The 18,850-nt window shown below is 43.4% G+C and overlaps 2 protein-coding genes across 3 annotated transcripts; both read right to left on the bottom strand.

Moving 5' to 3' along the window:
- Positions 1-637: 637 nt before the first annotated feature.
- Positions 638-3,257, bottom strand: abhd13 (abhydrolase domain containing 13). The gene is made up of 2 exons (XM_083775945.1): positions 3,109-3,257; positions 638-2,047 (listed from the first exon to the last, which is right to left on the bottom strand). Exon 2 carries the CDS (start codon positions 2,003-2,005, stop codon positions 950-952), a length of 1,056 nt encoding a protein of 351 aa, XP_083632071.1. The 5' UTR covers positions 2,006-2,047; positions 3,109-3,257; the 3' UTR covers positions 638-949.
- A 1,984-nt stretch (positions 3,258-5,241) lies between these two features.
- Positions 5,242-9,518, bottom strand: LOC310866684 (protein ABHD13-like). 2 transcript variants are annotated; one of them, XR_014569944.1, is made up of 3 exons: positions 9,426-9,518; positions 6,920-8,292; positions 5,242-6,786 (listed from the first exon to the last, which is right to left on the bottom strand). XR_014569944.1 is itself a non-coding variant. In XM_083776390.1 (2 exons), exons 1-2 carry the CDS (start codon positions 9,470-9,472, stop codon positions 7,386-7,388), a joined length of 954 nt encoding a protein of 317 aa, XP_083632516.1. In that variant the 5' UTR covers positions 9,473-9,518; the 3' UTR covers positions 5,242-7,385. The 2 variants fall into 2 exon arrangements, 1 of the variants encoding a protein (XP_083632516.1); XM_083776390.1 differs by having other exon boundaries at positions 5,242-8,292.
- Between the last annotated feature and the right edge of the window lie 9,332 nt (positions 9,519-18,850).

Here is an 18,850-nt window from a genome sequence, read left to right as displayed (position 1 = left end):
CTCAAGTCGTGAGTAGGGTCTAGCTGGTTGGCAACCAGTGTTATGTCCGATGTTTCTTGGAAATATGGTATTCATTATTCACTGTTCACTCCATGAGTAAGATTGACCGATTGACATGCATGTAATGTTTATGCCTACATTCATAAGCTGAACATTAACTTTGTTTGGGTGAAGAAAGCCAAAATGTTCCACAACACAAGCTTATACCAATTATATAAGATACGGTTTTTTGGACATGTAGAAAAATAACACCTGGCAGGTTAAAAAACAGAAATCACTAATTTGTCATGGTAAGCTGCTAATATGATCACTCAAAAGGACTACTGTATCCCATCGTTACCCAGTCCTTAAAAAGACAAAAGACTGTACTGAATGTCTGTCAGCGGAAGGATCTTAACCTACACGGCTCAACACTAAAGGTCAATCTGAATTATTATCTGCGTCAGTGAAATCACAGTGACAAACAGCCTATTAACAAAAAAATCTAATTAAAGTGTTGTTGAAATACTGTAGGACCTCATGATGTCATCAGTGGAGCGGATATATTGACTGAATCTTTTTTTTTTTTACAGTAGGTTTGTTGTGTCTTGCATTATGAGTGCATTTTTCATTCATGAAAAGGCCATGGATACATGCATTCATTGCTCATAACACAAAAAAGGGACTTTATGAATGCAATCATTGATACACCCAAAACCCAACGCAAAACCTCAGAAATACTCAAATAAGTAATTCTTAGTTCAAACATGATACATTTACAGAAATGTAAAAAATTATAATATTAATAAAGATAGAAAAGAAAAAGTAATCAAAATATACATTCTGTCCCCATGCCCAGTTAAATCTGTCCACTTAATGTTACTGATGCATGTCACCCAACTTCAACCCATAACCCAGGCAGGGGGAATTATGTTTCTGAACTTCCTACCTACCCACCCCCAACTTCTTCTTAAATGATAGTAACGCTGGAAGAGGACTGGGCCGTTTCCTCGTGGACGTGGCTCTTCAGCAGGTCTTTGATGAACTGCTCCAGGGCAGCGAAGTAGCCCTGGCACTGCCAGGTGTCATTGTGAGTGCCCTCCGGGAAGATGGCCAAGCGTTTAGTCCGCGCTGGTGAAAGCTCGTACAGTTGTTTCATCATCACCGGGGGGATGAGCTGGTCCGACAGGCCCGACACAAACAGAGAGGGCATGCGGCACTGCGCCACCTGCCGGTACGACAGGAACTGGTTCCTGTAGCACCACAGGGGCAGGAGACGCATGGGGAGGAAGGAGAAGAGGGTGGCCGCCATGTGGGGGATGCTGAGGAAGGTGTTCTCCACGACGATCGCCGCCACGCGGTGAGGGTTGACCGAGGCCAGGCGCACCGCCACGGCGCCCCCTAGCGAGCGGCCGAACAGCACCACCTTGGTCTTGTCCAGGTCGGGGCGGGTCATGACAAAGTCCAGCGTGGCCTCTGCGTCCTGGTAGAGGCCGTCCTCGCTGGGCTCGCCCTCGCTCTTCCCGTAGCCGCGGTAGTCCACCAGCACCACGTTGGCCTTCAGGTTGACCAGCATCAGCAGCGCGTTGGGTACTCTGTGCCCGATGTTGCCCGCGTTGCCGTGGAAATAAAGGATGGTCGGCGGGGCGGAGGAGTTGGGGCCGGCCGGCCCGCCGGCGGTGACCGCGGACGGTATGTCTCCTCCGGTGTAGCGCAGCAGGATGAGGTTGAGTTTCACGCCGTCCTTGGTGCGAATGTACACGTTCTCGTGCGGTATGCCCGTCGGCATGGGCACGTAGAGGCGGGAGGAGGAGGGCTGGTCGGGGAAGTAAAGGAGCACGTCCTGGAACTTGTACAGGATCCCGGCCACCGACACGAGGATGAGAGCCAGGAGAAAGAAACCGCCGTAGAGATGGAAGGTGAGTATGAGGGCCAGGAGGGAGATCCTACACGCACCCCAGGACCAGGAGGCCAGGGCCAGGATGCAGCGTTCCACCGCGCCCCACAGCCTCCAGGGCTTCTCCATGGCTAATCCACAGCAAAAGGCCTGAATCACACCTCACAGATGCTTTGAAAAGAGAAGATGGGGTAGAAAAATTATGGAAAGGGATATGTGATGAGTCATGTGTTAGCAGAAAAACATGGCACCCATTTTACTTGACTTTCATATACATTATAAATATATATTAAATATAAATGCATTCCAAATTGACATAGAAAATCTACTGTATGAGCGAATAACTTCACAAGATTACTTTGACATTTTTGAGCTCCAACAAGACTGGCATGGTGAAAAATAATCAATATGATCCACACCAAATGCAGCATTTAACTATAACAATCCAATTAACACAAATCTAATCTCCTTCTATGGGAAAACCTGCAGATGAATAAGGCTAAATAAACCCTTAAAACCAAAACGTCAAGTTTCAGATTCATGGCGTATAACCTAAACCTCGATTTCTTGTTTCGAAGCTGCTACTGGCAGAAAGCACTTTCCATTTACCCGTGTCTGTCACTAACCTTAAGCTCTTAATCTGTGCGCAAATGTATGAATTGGGCTAAACATCCGGACATTTTTTTAAATGAAAGTGAAATAAAGATAACCAATCGCCAACTGTAATCTACCAGGCAAGTAAACTAAGACATGTATTCTTGGTCATTATGTACTACATGTGGCCAATTTCGCTGTAAGCAATATGAATAAATATAATCATAAATAACATTAAGTCTCGACCCCACCTAAGGCGGATCTCTATACTAGCGTGATCTTCAATCGTCACACTCACACTACTTAGCCTGCCGTGTCTGGTACAGAGAACTATAGGGAGCGTCACCTTTTCTACCGATTTACGATAGATTTGTCCACTTTCAAAACATAACAGTAGCTGACAAAACAACAGTGACAACCCTGTTAGATCGTCCCCATCTGCTCCAGTCCTGGACGTTAGCGATAACTGAAGATACCCTCCGCTTTAACGTTGACGTAATTACTGTATTACTACAGTTAGCTTAGTGAATGTTAGCTCCGAGGCTAGTAGTGGCTGGCTCCCAGCTAGCCTTTAGCTAGTGGATCACTAGCATTTCCCTCCCAGCTGCAGACAGTAACAATCCACTATCCACACTCACCCTTTTCTCATTTTAGTGATCCGGCTCCAGTCCGTGCCTGTACGAGGAGTCTCAGGATGTTTTTTAATGTTAATGATGATTGTCTAGGTTTGCGCGCCAGCGCCTGTTAAAATGTGAATGACTATCAGCGATAACCGGTGTAGGCTAGCATTATCTCCTTCTTCTACTCATTTCCAGCACTGTAGGCGCACCTATACGCGCATGACTGCCTCCCACTGTTCACTTTAAATATTACATGCATTGCCCTACATTCGAGGGTAGCATTGATTGATTGAAATATGTATTAACAGTTTGTAGAATTACAGTACATTTCAAGCACAAACTCAATACAAAGACTGTTAACTGTGAGTGGACGACCCAATTAAGCATTACACTTGTTTACAACAGGGTCCACATTGTTCAATTCATCAAAACATTTAGAGACATACAAATAGACACTTCTATGTAGTTAAAGAACAGAACAGGAATTCATCATATAGGAAGCAAAAAGGGAAAAGATACATATACAGTGAGGGGAAGGGGGGGGGGGGGGGTAGCAAGGTACGGGGTGGTACCTTAGAGTATATGGGTGGTACACTTTAGTGCATTCAAAGTGGGGTCCGGCCGGGACATAGTTATGAACCAAATGGACCCTTATGGGTCTGTAACTCATAGTGTACAAAATGTGTGAACTCTCAGAGTTAAATTAACAGTAATTTTACAATATAACATGGCAGTGTATCCCAAGCCGTGCATATCCACGGATATGAGTGTGTGTGTGTGTGTGTGTGTGTGTGTGTGACACAACTTCCTGTTGTAGCGCCACCATGAGGCTGATTTGAAAACTGTCAAGTGGCATTTCTTCCTCAGCCTAGAAATGCCATTAAATAGGGGCCCGTAGCCGCCAATGCATGTCAAACTTGGGGTCCTTGGAATAAAAATGCTAGAGATGCAAAATCCTCTCTTATCAGGATCCCTGGCATATCTTTTCAAATGGGGGTTCGCAGACTAATAAATGTCGATTTGGGGGTCCTTTACATGAAAAGGTTTGAGTAATTGCAGTGCACACTGGTCTCATGCAGAAGTAACCTCACGTCACCAGGTTCTCCACCTCGGACGAAATACATGCAGCATAAGTACATTTTGTGTGTGTGTGTGTGTGTGTGTGTGTGTGCGTGTGCGTGTGTCTGCATACGTGCATGTCGATTGTTCTAGTCGCCACCAAAGATTTCAGAAGATCAACCCCAATTACAGCTCTTATGTTATTGTTCTCTTTATCTTTGTATGTTATTTTAAACCCAGTCTGTTTTAAACATAACATTATGTTGAACTGTTTTCATCCAGACTACCACATTCACACAGAACATGTTTAGCAAGCAACTATATAGGCCTACTTTCAAGCAACTATTAGTCAACAATTAATGAATCTTCTTTACAGCTTCTCTTCAGTCCCACATTCCTTCTGTACAATCTTGGGCTGAAAAATAAAGTCTCCCTCCCCCTCTTTTCCATTTTTCAATCCATGCACAATGCCACTTGAAACCCACCCTGACCTCACCTTGTGGCCTTTTCCTTTTTTTTAAACAAAAGCTCCCCAAGGCCGGGGTGAAGAGTGGACAGGGATTGCATATTCACACTCACAAGATCGGTCTAATATGAACTCTTAATAAATCATATTAAGTAGGCCTATATAGGCTAAACCAGAAGTGACACAGAAGAAAGAAAGAACATTCTTGTCTCGCTGCATGGCTACGCATGCTGTAGTGTACAGACAGTACAGTGCACACCAATACATTCATAATGGAATAGCCTAATAATGGCATTGCTGCTCTTAGAAAGACTCCACACTCCTCAGACACAATCGGGACAATCATGTTCACGTGTATTAAAAAAATAAAGTAAAAAAACTAAAAAAAGACAAATTAAACGTACCTAAATATTAAGGACTATAGATCCTAGTCGTCGGAAACAATGTCATATTATACTGAAACTTGATGTAAACGGTAACCTTTACTCTCACTGCAGTGCAGAGGATAAAACAGGCAGTTGGAACATCAATTTAATTAGCTCAGTGTTTGTGCTGTAACAACATCTACCAGGAAGATATATTAGCCAACATACCTTATTATTAATTTATTTGGTTGTTTGGGCGGGACAGCATGTATTAATGAACAAAACAATTAAGGTGTAAATTAAATACACAAGGATTCAGCAGATATGTACATTTTCAACCTTAGCCCCCCAACATAAAACAACAAACAAACAAAAATACAATCACACACTATAAATAATACAATAAATCACAAAAACAGTTACAAGCATAACAAAATAAATTGTAGTCATTCCAAGTCTTTTTTATACATGGCCGTGTGATCGATCTTCTAGAAACACTTTTCCTTTTTAACACCAAGTTTAAAAGCAGTGAAATTGGGATAGACTAGAACGGTAAGTGGGTAGAGTGGACTGTTCCAAAACAAACTCCCCCGCACTGACATGACAGGATATTCTGTCCATAAGTGGTAGGCACTCAAATAATCTAGTCTGGTAAAGACAGCTGTTTGTTTTCTAAAATGCAATAGACCAGAATTCTCACAGGTCAATACTAGAGACCCGTTTCGCCTCATTTAAGATGGCCAGTACAGTACAAGTAGTTCCCATTCCCAACAACACTGAGTGCAGAAGTGGTCTTCAATGGAAACAGAGTGAATGCTCCCTCAGAAAAGACACAAATAAATAATATAGAAATAGACCCTGAACAAGACCCCGAGATACTTAAACTGAGCAAATTCTCGTTCCCTACCCAGAGTGCACAATCCAAACAATCTAGGACAGTGGTTCTCAAAGTGAGGACCAGGAACTCTCAAGAGTTCCTTGGGGGGGGGGGGTTCCAAATGGACCTTTACAGGTATGTAACTCTGAGTGTACAGATACCTGGGTCAACATTTGGTTCCACTGACCACTGATCTAGGAATAAATGCAAATGCCATTATTAATTGATTAATTGTTAAAGTGCAACAACAACTTAGTAAAATAAAAATGAAAAGAATACAGTAAGAGTATAAAACAGTAGTGTAACATCAACTGAAGCAATCAAACTAGGGTAGGTACCCTCACAAAAAACATATAGTAGTCCTAGTCTCTGCCTCTCCCTGGCCTGGCCAGCCAGGGCACCTGATGGAGGGGAAAGGAACTGGTTGGAATAACGTGTTCCATCCACGCACTACGTCCAACTGGGGAAACTCCCCCCTGTCAGGTGAAAAGAAGCGGCTTGGACGGCTCATGCATAGAAGGAACCATGAAGTCAGTCCGTTGCTCTCCCCAGGTTGGCAGAGGGAGTGTAGCACCTAGGATTACTTGACACTTTGTGACAAAATCGTGGGATAATTTTGTTATAAAGTAATCAAAATACAAAATAATTGATTACTGTGAATGACATTTATGTCATGTCATTTAATAAATTACATAGTATTGGACTAGCTGTAGTCAGTATCGGCAGCTTTTAAGGATAATGGTATTGGAAGGAACTACATTTCTTGGGATGAGCAGCGCAGCAGAGTATGTGGGTTGTGGCCATGAAAAATGCTCAAATAGCAACAGGAGAATAAGCTGTTGGGCATTGGCAGAATGTTTTTTAATGCCTAGTATGTACACGTCGCCGTGTGCACTACAGGAGTTTAATATCCTCACTTGCTGCTGCTGCTGCTAACTTGTGAGCGTGAGATTGGACGATTTCGACAAACTAGATGAAAACAAAACATCGCAGTGCAAAATATGCAGCTATAAGTTTATATTATCACGTTTGTCTACGTCTCTATATGATGTTAAATTACACAATGCGATCAGTTTTGCCAAGCGACGTCATTGCATATAAATCAGACTGTGTTTGTGTTACCTGGCTATGACAAGGACAAAATATTGTGTATAAAACGGCAAAAACGCTGACTGTGTGCAATGACTGTGCAACTTTGTCTGCAACTCTGCATACAGATTCAGAGTTCAGACAGATCAAACTAAAACTAAACATTTTCAGCCCTGTGCAATTGTGGAGGACACTAAAAAACAAATAATTTATACATTTAATGAAACTATGAACAGACTTGATTAGTTATTGTAAAGTAAACACATATTTACTTTAAATACATGTTCTGGCTTTGAAAGGGCTTTGATGCAAATTGTTGGCACTTAATAAAGATGTATTATTATTATTGTTATTATTAATGCCTCCAATGAATCAAATTTCAAAAACCTTCCGAATACAGAAGCATTAAAAAAAAAAAAAAGTACTCCAGTACTTTAACTCAAGTAAGGATTTGACTGGAATTTGACGGTGCAGAAGTCTGGCCAATGTCCTCAAGGGTGTGGCTCTTCAGCATATCTTTAATGAACTGCTCCAGGGCAGGAAAGTAGCCCGGACAAATCCGGGTGTTCATGTGAGTGCCCCCGGGGAAGGCGGCCAGGCGTTTAATCTTTGCAGGCGAAAGCTCGTACAGTTGTTTCATCATCACCGGGGGGATGAGCCGGTCCGACAGGCCCGACACAAACAGAGAGGGCATGTGGCACTGCGCCACCTGCTGGTAAGACAGGAACTGGTTCTTGTAGTACCACAGGGGCAGGAGACGCATGGGAAGGAAGGGGAAGAGAGCGGCCGCCATGTGGGGGATGCTGAGGAAGGTGTTTTCCACGATGATCGCCGCCACACGCCGAGGGTTGACAGAGGCCAGGCGCATCGCCACGGCGCCCCCTAGCGAGCGGCCAAACAGCACCACCTTGGTGTAATTGAGGTCAGGGCGGGTCATGACAAAGTCCAGTGAGGCCTCGGCGTCCCGGTACAGTCCCTCCTCGCTGGGCGTACCTTCACTCTTCCCGAAGCCGCGGTACTCCACCAGCACCACGTTGGCTTTCAACTTGACCAGCATCTGCAGCGCATTGAACACCCTGCCATAGATACTGCCGGCGTTTCCATGGAAATATAGGATAGTGGTCGGGGCAGAGGAGTCGCCTTCTGTGTAGGGCAGCAGGATGAGGTTGAGTTTCACGCCGTCTTTGGTGTAAATGTACATGTTCTCATGCGGTACTTTTGCCATCTCATCGTCAAGGGGAACCGCGTTTGGTTGGAAAACAATAAAATCCTGGCACACGTACGCGATTCCAGCCAAGGCTACGAGAGTCAGGAGAAAGAAACCTGCAATGCACAGCCGCCTGCACCTAAACCAACAATGACAAGCCTGTTAGAAACACTCTAACATTGCTAACCAAGTGGCCAATAACAAAGATGCTATAGCCAACCATTGCCAGGTCCTTATGTAGCCAATGGCACTAAAAAATAAATAATATAATCACAAATAACGTTAAATGAAGTGTCTTTCTCTTGACGCTACCCTAGCCGCAATTTGCAACTCTAGATTCATCCCATTATAAAAAAATCTAGAATTGCGAATTACGGCTAGACACTACCCTTGCAAATTTGGTTGCTAACCTCAGATCTTCAATGATTACTAGACTAGTACAGAGAAACAGGGAGCATCACTTTATCAATGTAAGTCCTAGAATGGCTGTGATATACGTACAATTCATGTATTCTATTAGCCCTCTAGAATGTCTGTGATATTACACATACATTTCATGTATTCCAAATCCCTGCCCCCGGTTAGAAGACTGATCTGGGCAGCAGAAATCTTCTCTGGGCTGCGTGTGTACTAACCCAATAATTAATTCCTAAGACTTTTAGTCAGATATTGTCCTCTAGTTTCATATCCATTTGAAAGTTTTGGCAGAAAACGTGTGTTTAGTACTGAAAACTATTCTCCACTTAGGTGAGCACACATGGAACACAATGACAGGTGCCTTAAACTATAATGCCAAAAGCCAATCTACAGTTAGCCGCAATTTGCAACTCTAGATTTGCAAATTGCGGCTAATCTACAGTATGGATGACAGTGCTCCCAAAAAGGTTTCCAGCACCAGCAGTCATTCAGTCCTGTTCGTGTGAAGCTCGTGGAAAAGTGGAGATATTTTTGCCTACTAAACAATTAAAACAAGGTTTATTGCACAATTTTCAAATCGATATAGAGGGATATCTGACTCCCAAGTCGCAGCAATTAATTACTACTGCGTGATACCCAGCGCCACATGTTTAATGCCGCCTCGATTACTATAGTACTGTACTACAGTTAACGCACTGAAATGCGCTTGATAGCATTTCTCAACTACAAAATAATAGTATTAGATCAAGATTATCAGTCTGACTTCTGACTTTTACTTTCGCAAAGCAAAAGTCAAATACATCTATGATAATCTTGATCCAAGGCTACTACATAACATTAACAAACCATACTCACCCTTTTTTCAATTTCATTTTCACTTTTAGCGATCCCGGCCGATCCATCAGCTCCGCGCATAATAGACAAAAACAAAACAATAACAACCCAGCGTTTGTGGCGTGACACAGTATTAGGTCCGGGTTGAAAGCACACGCACTACAAAAGATCCGGTTTAAACTTCGACTGAAAGCGGCATGTGTCATTTCATTATTGTCCACCAGGTGCTGCTCAACAGTAGCAAATCAAAGCTACGGATCTAATGAATGCTTTTAGATGATAAGAGTCCTCAGAAACAATCTCTGTCATATTATATTCTAATAATGTGATGGAAAAATGTAGCTTAGACTGCAGCTTATGGTCTTAGCGTTTTATTATTCTTCAAATAAAGTGTCAACAAAATACATATTTAGTTTTGAATGAAATACTCACAAAAAATTCAACTGTCCACAATTCTACTCTAAAATGGCTTTATTAAGGCTAAAGAAATTGGCCTATTTTCTTTAAGCCAAATAGGTTGTATGGAATATCAAAACCATGTCACATGACAAGAATCAAGATCTTACCTAATTTAGTGAATATGCCACAGAGTGACATGTAGCATATTTTGTGACGCCGCCTACGAGTGTAAATGAAATCACTTTTGATTGTGTTGATGTGTGATTCAAATTTGGGCAATAGGTCGCACAGTTCATGATTGTTGTCATTCTTTGTAAATTAGGTCCCTATTGCAAAAAGTAAATCATGGCCATTCAGAATGGAATATGAAAAATCTGAATGACACATGTTTATCACATGAACTCCAGTCTCCAGAGATGATGTGTACCAATTTGCAAACACACACGCACACGCGCACACACACACACACACACACACACACACACACACACACACACACACACACACACACACACACACACACACACACACACACACACACACACACACACACACACACACACACACACACACACACACACACACACACACACACACACCCCTATAAAGTTCAAGTTGTCTACTGAGTATAACAGTCTGGAAAAGATAGAGGGAGAAGGAGATGGGGTGAGGGAGAGGCGGAAAGCTGAACGAACACATCTCAGGGCAGCTGAAAGGAAGTGGCACACGAGAGGGCAACCAATGACCTCTCCCAATTTCATTCACTCCTCTCTGCCTTCTCCCTCTTACTAGCCACTGCTAATTCCTCTGCAGTCTGCCTCTAACTGCCTCTTCTCCTCCATCCTTAAACTCCCTCTCCCAGTCCCCCTTCATCCATCTCTGCTGAAGCTTTCTTCACCTACTTTGGTAAGAGGGCTGATGACAGCAGAAAGCGTTTCTTCTCCCATCTTCCCACAAATCGAGTCTAACTCACCCAATGCTAATCTCGACACGTCATGCCTGTCTTCCTTCTCTCGCCAGATGCTGTCCTAAAACTGCTGACTATTTTCCTTTCTGTCCAAAAGGCTTGATCGTGTTGTGCTGTTGTTCCAAACCAGCTTTCTCTTCATCTCTTGCACAATAGCCGGTCATTTATTTACCGCCTTGCACTTCACTCTCCTTATATCTCATTACAAGCAGAGCGCGCAAGTAAAGTTGTTTGTCCGGTGCTCCGATGCGTATGCCGTGGCTGCATGATTCTGAGAGTGATGAAGATATGTACCAATGCCAGGGTATAACTGGCTTTCGATGGTGACGTAATAAAGATATGTTTCAGTGTCGGGTGGATTAAAGGTAATGCCTCTATGTATACATGTATGTAATCTGAAACCTACCTTTATTACGTCACCATCGAGAGCCAGTTATACCCTGGCATTGGTACATATCTTCATTACATCACACTCAAATGACTTTACATCACTCTCAAATCGGAGTTTTCTCCAATGATCTGTAAAGCAAATCATGCAGCTATGGCATACGCATGATTTGCTTTACAGAACAATGGAGAAAAATTGGCCTATTTTCTTTAAGCCAAATAGGTTGTATAGAATATCAAAACCATGTCACATGACAAGATCTTGCCTAATTTGGTGTTTATGCCACAGAGTGACATGTAGCATTTGTGACGCCGCCTACGAGTGTAAATGAAATCACTTTTGATTGTGTTGATTTCATGTGTGTCATTTGGGCAATAGGTCGCACAGTTCATGATTGTTGTCATTCTTTGTAAATTAGGCCCCTATTGAAAAAAGTAAATAATGGCCATTCAGAATGGAATATGAAAAACCTGAGTGACACATGTTTATCACATGAACTCCCGTCTCCAGAGATGATGTGTACCAATTTGAGCGTGCGCGCGCTCACACACACACACACACACACACACACACACACACACACACACACACACACACACACACACACACACACACACACACACACACACACACACACACACACACACACACACACACACACACACACACACACACAACTTTACTTGCGCGCTCTGCTTGTAATGAGATATAAGGAGAGTGAAGTGCAAGGCGGTAAATAAATGACTATATATTCTGCAAGAGATGAAGAGAAAGCTGGTTTGGAACAACAGCACAACACAATCTAGCTCTGGTCCATAGCCAATGCTTCTATGATTCTGCTCTGCATTGGCTATGCTACTTTCGCTTTTAAATCTCACATGGAACTCAGACCAGCCTCTCCTCTTTAGCGTATTTAAAAAAGAACGTTTTTTTCTACTCACTAAAACAAAGGCGGGTTGTGTCATTAGAAAGCCTACTTTCCTTAGTGGACGCATTCTGAGCCCCCCACCACACGTATAAACGGTACTTTTTGGCCAGAAAGGGATTTTTTTTCACCGGAGGAAAAATATTCTTTATTAGGCAGTTCTCTGGGCAATATCGGTAGAAAAACGTTATTTTTATTTACGCTAAAGAGGAGAGGCTGGTCTGAGTTCCATGTGAGAGTTAAAAGCGAAAGTAGCATAGCCAATGCAGGGCAGAATCATAGAAGCATTGGTATTGGCCAGAGATAAACGCCTTTTGGACAGAAAGGAAAATAGTCAGCAGTTTTAGGACAGCATCTGGCGAGAGAAGGAAGACAGGCATGACGTGTCGAGATTAGCAATGGTTGAGTTAGACTCGATTTGTGGGAAGATGGGAGAAGAAACGCTTTCTGATATCATCAGCCCTCTTACCAAAGTAGGTGAAGAAAGCTTCAGCAGAGATGGATGAAGGGGGACTGGGAGAGGGAGTTTAAGGATGGAGGAGAAGAGTCAGTTAGTGGCAGACTGCAGAGGATTTAGCAGAGGAAATAGCGGTGGCTAGTAAGAGGGAGAAGACAGAGAGGAGTGAGTGAAATTGGGAGAGGTCATTGGTTGCCCTCTCGTGTGCCACTTCCTTTCAGCTGCCCTGAGATGTGTTCGTTCAGCTTTCCGCCTCTCCCTCACCCCATCTCCTTCTCCCTCTATCTTTTCCAGACCGTTAAACTCAGTAGACAACTTGAACTTTATAGGTGTGTGTGTGTGTGTGTGTGTGTGTGTGTGTGTGTGTGTGTGTGTGTGTGTGTGTGTGTGTGTGTGTGTGTGTGTGTGTGTGTGTGTGTGAGAGATATAAACATGTCAGCTATATAAACATGTACTGAAAGATCTACTGTTCTACAGCAACAAGGAAAGTCCATGCATGCCTGGATTCAGTGATGAATAAAAGCATGTGCAGTATAGTCTGACCTCTTGAATACGTATACGGTATTAAATACATACAGTATTAAAATAGGTATCATGATGTATCCGCTTCCCAGGTATAGCTTTTGTGGCACTGCTATATTTAACTATACTTGCTTCCACTTGGTGTGACCTTGGTTGAGATAGATAGACAGTCAAGACAGATATGTGTGGCATTGTTGATCTAGTTGACTAAAACTAAGTCGCAGCGTGACCCGTTGTGAGCTTGTAGATTGGCTATTTTCAGAAAGTGTAAAATCAGCCATTACGACGGCATCAAGGCCCGCCAAAACACATTTTAGTCGACTAAAATCTTATGATATTTAGTCGACTAAAACTAGACTAACACTAAAACATTCCGGGTGACTAAAATGTGACTAAAACTAAATGAAAACGTTTCAAGAGACTAAAACTAAAATCAAAAATGTCTGCCAAAAACAACACTGATGTGTGGTCTGTGAAGCAGCCCAGCTGTTAGCCACTCAGCGCTGTTCTATACCAGTGGTTCCCAAACTTTTTCATGCAGGACCCCCAAATTGACACTCATTTTGATTCATTGATTGATTTATTAACAGGTTGCAGAATTACAGTACATTTCAAGTACAACTCAATACAAAAACTCTTAACAGTGAGTGGACGACACCATAAAGCATTGTTTACAATAGGGCCCACCATTTTCAATTCATCAAAACATTTAGACACGTACGAATATACACAACTATAGTAAAAAATAAATCATCATAGGTGGTAAAAAGGGAAAAGAAACATATACAGTGAGGGGAAAGAGGGGTGGGTGGGGGAATTCAGATTTTACGGGGGCCAGTTTCGAATTGCAGCCGTCCGTAGGTGCCCTTTGAGAGCAGCTTTGAAGGAGTCAAGGGATTCGCATGCCTTAATGACTGTTGGTAGGTTGTTCCACATTTTGGTGGCATAGGAGCGACATGAATTTAGTCCCTTGTTGTGTCGAATCTGGGTTGCACATGGTTTGTTGCACTCCCTCTGGTGTTGTAGGTGTGGACTTTGTTGACATTAAGGAAGTATTTAGACAGGTACATGGGTATCTTGGTGGTGTAGCGAATCTTGTAGACCAGACCCATTGCAAGGTGCTGTACTCTGTCGTCAACCCTAAGCCATTCTAGCCTGTCAAAGTGGGCAGGGGTGAGGTGGGTTTGGGGAGTGAGGCCAAGTAGTAGTTTGTTTTGGGAACAACCCATTAGAAAATATATGCCAAGGAACCCCCAAATGAGAAGATCTTTATGGCTCTGGCAGTGATTTTCACAGATTTTCATTTCAAGGACCCCATTTTTGACCTGAATTAGACTACGGAACCCCCATTTAATGGAATTTCTATATCTCTGGAACCCCAATGTATACTGTCAAATCAAAGTTCATTTAACTCTGAGAGTGTATACAAATGGAACCAAATGGACCCATCAGGGTCCATTTGGTTCCTAATTATCATCTAGCTGGGGACCCCCTGGAACTCCCTGAAGGACCCCTGCGGTTCCCCGGACCCCACTTTGGGAACCACTGCTCTATACAGTAGTTGATTTGATGTGTTGAAGAAGTCGCCATCAAAACCTTTTGATACTTTTTGTCACAGACTCAACATGGGTTTATTGAAAAATAATCCACTAAAATTAAAGTGGCATGAAATGAGCAAAAACAAACCAATCATGCTATAAACATCCATGTGATTATTGTTGAATGGGTGATGCTGTCAAAAGCTACAGAGAGTCTGAATGAATGGTGTAATGTTGGCAACATTTTAGCAGGTGTTCCAGTATCAGGAAATTGGAGGTGGATAAATACTGTTCTGGCATTTCAGTAATCTGTATATTGCCATATGTCAGCACAATACTGTAATCCTGTCAGACAATCTAAAGCCCTAACCACACCAAAGGGTCACCGTGCAACTCCTTGGGTCCAAACGGTTGCAAGGGGTTAACGCTAAAACTGTCTCGACCCTTTGGTGTAGTTTGGGGCCATTGAATTCCATGCGTTGAATCAATTCAATTCAATTCAATTCAATTCAAAGGGCTTTATTGGCATGAGAAAACATACGTTTACATTGCCAAAGCAGAAAGAACAATACAGCAATACAATCAAAACGAAAATGATGTACATTTGAAGGTCAGAATCTTCAATAGATCAAATTCTATGTACCAAGGTCACTCGATGCAGGTATAGTGCAGGAATATACACAATGATTAGTCTTTAGGGTGGTTGTGTTCCATTTGATATCCTTCTCCTATCACAGCAACTCACAAATCTTGCTGCTGTGTTTGCACTTTGCACACACTAGGGTTCAACGTGGGTCAACGTGGGTCAACGTGCAACAGGACATATCACACCGCAATGACAACGCTAAAAACATCTTGACCCTTTGGTGTGGTTAGGGCTTTTTAACACCACTAAAACAACTACATGTAATTGTTCTCAAGGAATGGCTGTTGTTTAATATACATTGTTAACATTTGCTCAAGCCCTGACCCTGACAGATTCTGTATAACCGCATTATTGCTCACATATTGTACCACAACAAGGAGCCAGAAATGAGGGCGGCGTGTCACATAAAAGTCTGCAAGGTCAGTCTTCTTTCATTTTAACTGGCTTGGACATAATTGCCACCGTATGCACGGTGCCATTTTAGATGGGACATGATGAGAGTGTCCACTGCTGTTTATTTAATTTAGGAACACACTCAGAAATTCATTTATGGAGGGATGAGAAAGGTGTCGCTGTTGAATAATGTATGGCCCTGCATGAAGCTATTTATTCACTCTCACTGCTAAAGTCCACACTCAACATTATCTTCGACATATTCAGCATTCAAACTATTGAAGGAACACTCGTGCGAAGACAAAAGGATTGCATGCCGCGGATGAAACTGCAATGATTGCATGATTCACACGTATAGTCGCACGCACGCACGCACGCACGCACGCACGCACAGAAACTCGCAACATGTTTGTCTCTTTGGATTATATGGAGATAGATTCAGCTGATAACAAAATGACAGCTGGCAAGTTCACTCTCGCTTACAACTCAATTACCAAACACATGTCAGTCAAAACATCTATTATACACTGCACACACGCGGGCGTGTGCGTTCATGCACTTGCACACACAGACAGACAGATGCACGCACGCACGCACGCACGCAGACACACACACGTACACATAGACACACATACATTCCTTGCTTCTCACTCCCCTATCCCACGACTCAATTACTTGAGATGTGGCAGCTAGTCCAAACAGCCAGAGGGCCTCAGCTCAGCTCAATAACACAGAGTCAGCTGCAGCTGTAGGACGAACAGTGACTGTGATGCACTGGCTGGTGGATATCATATACCATCACGCCAAGGCCACTCTTGTCATTCACCTCACGCCCCTCTGCACACCCTGCATGTGGCCTTCTATAGGGACAACCAAGCAAAGAAGAAGAGTCACTTATACAGGGAGATCAGGTGGAACAATCATTCCCAAGAAAAAACAGCCACAGATTTATGGAGAAAAAAAAGCCAAACCGAGGTAATTGGCTCCATCCCTCAACAGCATTTTGCCTGAGCGCTTAAATTATTAATTGTGAGTATTAAACCATTCTGGACGGCTGTTGGTGTTTTAGGCATTATGTTATAATTTAGCTATTGAAAAATAGCAGATCTACGAGCTCATAGCGCGCCACCGAGTGGCGCGCTAAGAGCTTGTAGGTCTGCAATTTTTGAAAAGTCGTGAAAATGTGGCGCAAATCTTTTAATATATATTCTTTCAGAGCGAACCTTTTTAACTCAAATCTTTGCTTTTGGTGGCGTCCCTGCATGACATAATACATATCGATATTGGGGGTCCTTGAAATGAAATAGTTTGAGCGTCACTGACATATAGAAACATAGGTCTTTCAGAAAAACTGTCACGTTTTAGAAGATATTTGAATCGAACTTATAGGTCTAAACGGGTTAAATTAAAGAAGCTGTTGGGTTTTGTACACATGGATCTTGTGAGCGAACGCATGTCGAGTTTGTCATCATCATCATCGTGGGGAGAACCCCGCGCTTTGATCTGCAAGTCAGTGGATGCGATGCTCAAGGTGATACAGCTGGTGTCCATGACTACAGTAGGCTACAGTAAATGTGTTGTCACCTTGGAGACGGTCAGAGCGTTGTGCCTTGTGTCAGAAGATGTGACAGCTTCATATAGCAACACCTCATTCTGAGCAACATCTAACGCGCTAAAAGGTCCGACCATGCGGTACACGCCGGTCAAATGTTAATTTAACACAATTTGCAGCACGTCTCTGCTTATTCCGTCTTCTTCTTGCTTTCACTGCATGCCTCCACCCCTCCCACCCACCCCATGCACATGCACATGCACATGCACATGCACATGCACATGCACATGCACATGCACATGCACATGCACATGCACATGCACATGCACATGCACATGCACATGCACATGCACATGCACACGCACACGCACACGCACACGCACACGCACATGCACAATTGCACATGCATGCAGCACTCACTCGCATATCGATTCTGATACGCATTCAGTCAGCCAGCAGGCTAACAACACTGATCATTCACACACCTTGCACACACACACATGCACACGCACATACACAACACGCGCACGCACACAGTTCATGCACCAACCAGGAAAATGGACATGTTATGTCAGTATTCTGGAGCTTTTCCCCCGTCATATACCTCTGATTCATATAATTATAAGAGTCACACAGTGCCTTGTGTTGCTCTGCTCTCGACGCCAATCAACGGGCTTTAATGAGAGGACACATTGCACTGTGATGACCTAATCCACTAAGAGTAATAGCAGGCCCTATCTGGGGCCATGTGTGTGCAGCACAGCCCTGCTACACCACCGTGCCTGCCAGGAATAAATTGGGTGGAAATTACCGCACGTCTCAACCAATAATTAGGAGGCCTCCTATGGTGAATGGCAGACATTAACTAATAAAGAGACCGCATTTCCTATGCAAATGAGCCATAACCTGTAAATCCGCGTGCGTGCGTGCGTGCGTTAATAGTTGAGGTGAAATCCTGCATCTCCGTGTGTTAGTCACGTCTCCATATATGGTCACGCCTCGTGACATCACGCGTCCATATATGGCCATCTCCATATATGAAGACCACGCCACTGACCTCATCTTACCCTGGATAACCATACATGGAGAAGACATCACCTGCCAGCCAGCAACTCTACATCTGACCGACTGACGTCAAACCTCAAATCTCCATATATGGAGTTGACCTGTTCCGACATTCCATAATTATGTTGATCCTTCGCCACCCGTTCTTCCCGTTCCGACATTCAGTTGATCTGACCTCATCAAACCCTGTACACTCAAGACACGCTCCATGTATGGCTGCAGTACAGAATTAATTCCATATGTTGATCTGACCCCTCCGTGCCAAAGCGCCAACGCAAGCTCGCCCAGCAGCTAGTCTGCCGTCTGCATGCCGTCACCCAGGCGGAAGCGTGCAGCCGTGCGCACCAAGAGTGTGACTACACATAAGAGTGTGACTATGCATGTTTTATAGCAAGACAGGCACCATGCTCAAAGTATCCTCCCTGTTCAATGTCTTTGTCAAATAGTTGTCTCAGAGACCTCGTTCACACGTATCAAACACCATCAAACAAATGTTTGGTAATAAAAAAAAAAAATTAGGCCACCACAATGCTTTTCCAATGGGAGTCACATGGTTTGCCCAAACATTTGTGTTTGAGTGCTGATTGCTGGTGG

The sequence above is a fragment of the Protomyctophum parallelum genome, assembly GCF_964188405.1.
Source record: "Protomyctophum parallelum genome assembly, chromosome: 11".
NCBI classification, from domain to species: domain Eukaryota; kingdom Metazoa; phylum Chordata; class Actinopteri; order Myctophiformes; family Myctophidae; genus Protomyctophum; species Protomyctophum parallelum.
Note: the sequence above shows the minus strand (reverse complement) of the source record. Positions and strands in the feature narration are given on the sequence as shown.

What these genes read in the sequence shown, in the direction of transcription:
- LOC310866684 (XM_083776390.1), bottom strand. Translation starts at nt 9,472, where the DNA reads ATGGATCGGCCGGGATCGCTAAAAGTGAAAATGAAATTGAAAAAAGG. An exon ending in AAAATGAAATTGAAAAAAGG is followed by an intron (nt 8,293 to 9,425) that starts GTGAGTATGGTT and finishes TTGTTGGTTTAG; the next exon opens with GTGCAGGCGGCTGTGCATTG.
- abhd13 (XM_083775945.1), bottom strand. Translation starts at nt 2,005, where the DNA reads ATGGAGAAGCCCTGGAGGCTGTGGGGCGCGGTGGAACGCTGCATCCTG.